Genomic DNA, 6,984 nt, shown 5'->3' with positions numbered 1-6,984 from the left:
ATATATATATATATTTATATAGTTAAATGTTTTAAATGGTTAATGATATTTATAGTTATTTATTTATTCTTTTTGATTAGTTATTTAAAGGTTATTTATAATTTGTAAATAAAGGCCTACAGGCCATTTAACCAACCTTTTGTGTGGATTCTCTGGGGGAAGAAGGGTTTTATAATGGTAGGGGGGAAGGGTTAGTGGGTACTGAATGCTATTTCTCTGCCGTCCTTCAGCCATGATTGGACAAGTTCAATGTTCTCTGAACAACAATAAGGAATATGCAAGCAACATATAAATATATTAAAAAAAAATAATTGTTCTTTCACAGTTGAGTCATTACCACTGGGCTTATTACTCATCTATTTAAAACAAAAAACACCTCCGAAAGAAATTACTATTATTATTCACCTGAAATGTAGATTCCTTCTCAGTCTCAACAGAGTTCCGTCAATCAGATTAAATTCCCACACGCTAGTCCCACATGCAGCTAAACAAGTATGTGGATTCTGTGATTCTGCATCTATAGCAATAACTTGAACTTTGTCCTGATTCTTCATTGCCTGACATAGTGACCCTTGTCTGATCAAACTATGTCCATTGTTACTAAAACTCCATAGAAAGACTCCACCAGCGCCACCACTTAGTACAATATTCTTTCCTGGATTATACACACAGCAAAAGACCTTTTCCTTTACAGGGCTTTGTGACACCAGAGTGAAAGTCTTATCAAGTATAAAAAGCCCTCGCTGGTTCCAGGCCACGTATAGTTGGATACAAGCTGCATACAAAAGCCCTGAAACTGGGCAGGAAAATTGTATCTGGCTCCAAAGTCGACCGTCTTCATGATGCCGATAGAGATTTCCATCAAAATCCACGGACAGTAGGCAATTCTGACCTGCCACATATTTAACACATTTCAGTTTTGCAGCGAAGGTAAGATGACTGACCAGCTGTAGACCATGTGTTAGCGCCTGGGGTTTTTCATCCTCTTTTCTCATCTATAGAGAAAAAGAAAGGAGAGGCTGTATCTGAGACTGCATTGTATCATTTTGTCTCACTGCATGCAGTTGTCATCTATCATCTTTGGAATATTCCAACCATATTTGCCCTCCCTATGTAGGCTTCAGTGTGCAAATGTAAAATGTAAAATCTAAAAAGTAAATCCAAATGTAAAATTTAAATGAAGATAACTACAGCACCTGTACCATCCTACCATATTAAATCTATTTTAATCCTGAAAGATAAAAGATCTTCTTCAGGTCTGGATCTTCCTGCAAGCCACTGCTTCTCTCCAACTTAATATCTCTTAATAAGTTTAATTAGTTAATAAGAATTAACCTGTCTATTTAATAAGTTTAGGTTGTGTTCACTGTGTAATTATTTGGAGCTGAGCTACTGGATAGAACATGGCTAAAAAAATAGAGGTTAAAGTGTGTGAAAGGAAGGGGCTCCCTGCAGCCCCAAATTCCTTCTCACTGATTCATCAGCTCCCGGTGTGTCTTTATTCGCCCTCACCCATACCTGTCGCCTAATGCTGAAGAGCCAAGGGATTTGTGTCAGTAAACCTAACAGAGGTTCTGGATTGCCTGGCTGCTGGTATTGCTGGAAGAGTTAGTTATCTTGATGTCGGATTAATTGCAGTAAGTATTTTTAGACCTGTGACCTAATTGTATACTTTCAGTTTGCTCTATTCCAGTCTATCCCTTTCCTGTGTTATATGTAAGACCCTTTATTAAACCTCTGGCCTGTTCATTGGTCTCTGTGTGCTTTCTCCCTGCGCTCCAAAGTGTACCTATCACCGAAATAAAAAACCCTTTTATGTACAGTAAAAATTTACAGCGGCGGTAAATGCAGAATGGGAGCACAGAGCCTATTGGGTTACCATGTCACGCATCCCAGAAGGCTTCTGGCTGCTCTGTGCGCAGAAGTGGCTTTTTCCTGTAACGTGGGAAAAAACTGCCGATGGAGTGAGATGGTCACTCTTTTTTCCCCATTTACAGTAGGCTATGTCACCTGATCTTGCACCTGCAAGTTCAGGCGATGTGGCCAGAAGTAGAAAGGCTAGCAACTTGGAGATTCTTCCCAGGAATATTTACAAGTGAAAAGTTTTTAAGGTTGTATTTCACAGGCTGTACTGGTGTGAATAAATTAAAGGTACCTTAAGAAGTACCATAGGTTTTCTCGAAGCACAGCCAGATGTAGGCAGAGAAACTGAATAATTAGTTGTTTAATCGACTTTCCCCTAAAAATGCTGAGATTGAAGATCTCATTTTCCAGTATGCTAACTGGTCCATGTCCAAGCCAGAATGGAGAAAATCCAGCAAATAAGTAACCTTGTGGAACACTCAACTGGATCTGGACTATGTGCTGCTGAGAATGTGCTTCCCAGCACTGGCAGGAGTATTAAGTGATGGTACCTGAGGTTGAGTGGAGTGAACCACCACAATGATGTGCTCATCTGCAAGGGTAAATTAATCCTCTGACACAAACTAGATCCATCTCACTTGTACAGAAAACCTAACAGAAGAAATCTGATGTGCTTGTGTCACAAGGCACAAATCTGCTCCAGCGCTGGAGGTCCCCACTGGGATGATGAATGCTCATCTATCAACAGTGAAGCACAGGTTTGAGGTGCAGAATCTAAGCACCTTTCAAATCACCAGGACAGCTACCGTGTTTCCCCGAAACTAAGACAGGGTCTTATATTTATTTTAACTCTGAAAATCGCATTAGGGCCTATTTTCAGGGGATGTCTTATTTTTCTCATGAATAAAAAAAACTATATTTATTCATGTACAAAAATCTGTATTTATTCATGTACAAAAAATATATATAAATATACATATAAATACATATAAATATAATATACATAAATATATGTTTATATATACCATTATGTATATATATATATATGTATGTATATATATATATATATATATATATATACATACATAAGCAAACAAGTGCAACATAACAAGAAAATGTGCTGACAATTAACATATGACTCATAGGCCCTAATTCATCAAGCAGAATCGGACGCATTCGCGATCCGAAATCGTACGCTGTCGCGCAATTCAGCAACTGAATAAGCTTTTTTAATCATAACTGCTGAAGTGGGCCCATCTTCACTGACCACCACTGTAAAGAAGTCCTTTACCACTATCCCCACATTAAAACAGGGCTGTTCTTCAATGACCACCAATGTGGGGGACCATTTTTCAATAAGACTTGCGTTGTAAGGGGCCCTTCTCTACTAATAACCAAACTAAGGGGGCTCTCCACTGACTACTTGTCAGAGGTCATTCTCGAATGACCAGCAATCTTAGGGCACCCTTGTACAATTATTGTGAATGTAATAGGCACTTTTAGCACTAACCAAAAATGTAGGCAGGCCTTCTCCACTGACCACCAATGTAAGGTAAACCTTTCCACTGGGAACCAATATTAGGGGATTCTTCAGACCACTAACAGCCAATAAAAAGTGCCCTTGTTCCTGTCTCCACCAACTGCATTTGTAGAAGCCTATCTGTGTTGATCTCTATTGTAAAAGGGGCCCATCTTCACTGACCACAAATAAAAAAGGCCATTCTCCACCATTCACAAATGTAAGGAGGCCCTTTTCTTAGTGACTACCAATTCAGAAGGCCACTCTTCATTAAACATTAGTGTTTAAGGTTAAGGGGAAGGGGCATGTACCACCAACCACCAATGTAAAGACCTCCTTATACTCTGGCCCTTTTCCACTAATGCGAAGGTCCTTCTCCAATTACCACCAACATAATGTGGCACCATTTCACTGTCTACCAATATAGGGGAGCCCTTTTCTGCTGACCACCAATGTAGGTGGGCATTTTTTTCCACTAAATTGCAATGTAAAGGGTGATTCTTCCTGTAAAAAACTACCAATGTAAGTGTGCTCTCATACTGACCAGCAATAATAAACAATGTAAAAGTCTCTCATTACTGAACACTAATGTTGGGGGCTGCACCCCAGTGACAACTGGATCATTATACTAATGACAACCAATGTAAGGGGATCTTTCTCCACTGAAAACAGGTCGCCACTCCACTGACCATTAATGTAAGAAAGCCTTTTTCTGTTGACCAGAAATGTAAACTTACTCTTCCAGTGACTAAAAATGTAAAGGAACATTCTCACTTACCTGAAGCATATAAGGAATGTTAATTTTTCACTTAGTCTCTGTAACATGCCGCACATTACATACTCCCCCCCCCATGCTAAGGTGGTCCCCTCTCAGGCAGGGCCCATGACAGGCCCTAGGGGGGATGGGAACTCTGCTCATATGGCTCTGGAGACTTTAACTTCTTCTAGACCTTGCACAGTGGGGCATACTCTCCTAGGTGATGCCTCTCCTCTCCCCTGGCAACAGTACATGCAACTTCTACCCACTAAAGCGGATTTTCAAAGTTTGGTGGCTAAAGTTCAAGCAACCTGTCGTTCGGAGATTGATGCTCTGCGTACAGATCTGCAGTCCCTTGGGGGTAGAGTGGATGGCTTGGAGGATGCTGTCCAGCAAACTAAGGGGGATATTGCAGCCCTTGCCCATAAATCTATTGATAGCTCCCAAAAGATCAGAGAACTCTACCGCCTGTTTGAAGATTTGGATAACAGGAGCCGCAGAAACAACATTAGGGTTCGAGGCCTACCGGAGGCCACTCAAGACGCAGATTTGAAATGAGTTCTCCAGGCCTTTTTTGGTCGTATACTAGGGCGCGGCGCTCCTCCCCTCTGGAAATTAAGATTACCAGAGCCTTTAGGGCCTCCAGGCAACCAGGCACTGCTTCCAGACCACGTGATGTCTTATGCTATCTGATGGCTGCGGATCTAAAAGATGAAATTATGGCAACAGCCAGGAATATGCGTAACCTTGAATTTGATGGTGCACCCCTTCAGCTAATTCAAGATCTCTCATTGCACACCCTACAACAGCGTCGATCTCTGCAACCAATTCTGACTATGCTTAGGGACAACCGTATACCGTACAGATGGGGTTTCCCTTTCAGCCTCTCAGCTCGCAGAGATGGCAAGACCTCCACCCTTTGCTACCCGGAAGACGTTTTCACCTTCTGTAGAGACTTGGGTATTGATCGCCCGAAACTCCCAGGCTGGGAGCTGGAGGAACCCCCCCGGTCCGCGCTCACCTCCATGGCAAACGGTGCAGCACAAAAGGCGCCCTGGCCGCAGGTCCCAGGACCCTTCATCGCCACGGGATCACCCCAGTGGTTCGGGTCGCTGAAGCTGCTCTCATGAGCTGGCTACCCTCTTCTTTGAAGACTTATGTTTGACTATTGATGCTTGGTGTTACGCTTGTTCTGCTTTGGATGGTGTGCAGGTTTTCCCCGCATATCATCCAAGGCTGCCCACCTTTTGCTTAAGTAATTAACTACAGTATTGTTCTTACCATGTGTGATGTGCTAGATTGGATGCTTGGTTTCTATAATGGCCTCTGGGGGGTCCGGGGCTCGGTCCAGTCTTGGCTGGGCGGGGCGGCGGGCCCTCCCTGACACTGAAACTCTGCATGTGGTCGGTGCCGGCCGCTCCAGTAATCATTTGGTTACAGTTTTTGGATTTCTCTCTGGCGCCCCCTTGGGGGGACGTGCTCACTCACCAATGATTGTTTTTCCTTGGCGCCCCTTCGGGGCCGCCGGAGGCCAGCAGGTGACAGGTCCTCCTTTGCCACAGTTAAGCTGCTTACAACCTTCTGGTTTGTTTTTCCTGTTGGGTTTGTTTTTGTACCCACCCCCCTTCCTGCACCCCCTTGGTCCCCTTTTGTTATTTGTTTTGTTCATGTGTGGCCCTTTCTGTGCTCTACCTTGGCCGGCTTGGGAGGCAACAACTCTGGTGAGCACTGTTTTTTTGCTCCTGAGGTCATCTTCCTCCAAGAGACCCATTTTGATAGTACTGGTTCCTTTAATTTTGCTTCTAAACTTTATCCCCAGAGTTTCATGGCTAACTCCCCCACCTGGAAAAGAGCTGGTGTGGCAATACTTCTGAAATCCTACTTTAAATTTACTGTGTCGACTACTGTTACAGACCCCGAGGGTAGATATCTCATCCTGCATGGCACTCTTCAAGGGGTCCCCCTCACACTCTGTCCAAATACAGGTCAGACACTGTTTCTCTCTAAAACATTATCACATCTTGAGAAATTTGACCATACCTTTTTAGTGGTTGGAGGAGATTTTAATCTAGCATTTTCCCCTACACAAGATAGACTCGCTCTCCACAACGCCTTTCCTCCTTCACAGGTGTCACAACAATCTCGAGCTTTCAGACAATTGATACGCAAACACCAACTTTATGATAATTGGCGCATTCATCATCCTACGGGGAAACAGTATTCTTTCTACTCGCGCCCTCACTGTACACACTGCCGCATTTATATTTTCACTAACCTCCCATTGTTGCGGAATAGTGTGTCAGCGGAGATTCACCCTATTACTTGGTCTGACCATGCTCCGCTCACGCTAGATGTCATGTTCTCCCCTGCTACCGTTAGGATTTGCCACTGCAGGATGAATGACTTCCTCCTCAAATGAATCCACTCTATGGGAGGCCCATAAGGCGGTGTTCCGAGGGCACTGTATATCTTTAGGTTCCCGCCTTAAGCGAGACTCCAACCTCCAGCGCACTGTCGCTGCACAGGCCCTCCATGTTGCTGAGGCAAAGTATGCTCAAAACCCTACTCTGGGTCTCTTGCGGGAGATTACTACTCTTAGGTCTAAATTGCGGGCCTTGGAATTAAGAAAAATTTGTTAGATGATGCAGTGGACCCAACTATACTATCATAAGGGCAAAAAGGCTGATACATTGCTTGCCCGTAAATTGAGAGATATGCAGACTGGCTTTTCTCCCCTGGCAGTGAAAGATGAGAGGGGGGTGGTGAGATATGACCCCTCCCACATTGCCTCAAGTTTTGAGATTTATTATACCGATCTCTACAAGTCTGTTCATCAGACTCAATG

General features: G+C 43.5%; 1 protein-coding gene across 1 annotated transcript in view; it reads right to left on the bottom strand.

Moving 5' to 3' along the window:
• Window positions 1-6,984, bottom strand: part of WDR97 (WD repeat domain 97) — a 34,175-nt gene that overhangs the window by 23,158 nt on the left and 4,033 nt on the right. Inside the window, exon 3 of the mRNA XM_072413175.1 lies at window positions 406-995. Coding sequence (XP_072269276.1) covers window positions 406-995 — 590 coding nt within the window. The remainder of the gene's footprint in view (window positions 1-405; window positions 996-6,984) is intronic.

The sequence above is a fragment of the Pyxicephalus adspersus genome, chromosome 5, assembly GCF_032062135.1.
Source record: "Pyxicephalus adspersus chromosome 5, UCB_Pads_2.0, whole genome shotgun sequence".
In the NCBI taxonomy this organism is placed as follows: Eukaryota; Metazoa; Chordata; class Amphibia; order Anura; family Pyxicephalidae; genus Pyxicephalus; species Pyxicephalus adspersus.
Note: the sequence above shows the minus strand (reverse complement) of the source record. Positions and strands in the feature narration are given on the sequence as shown.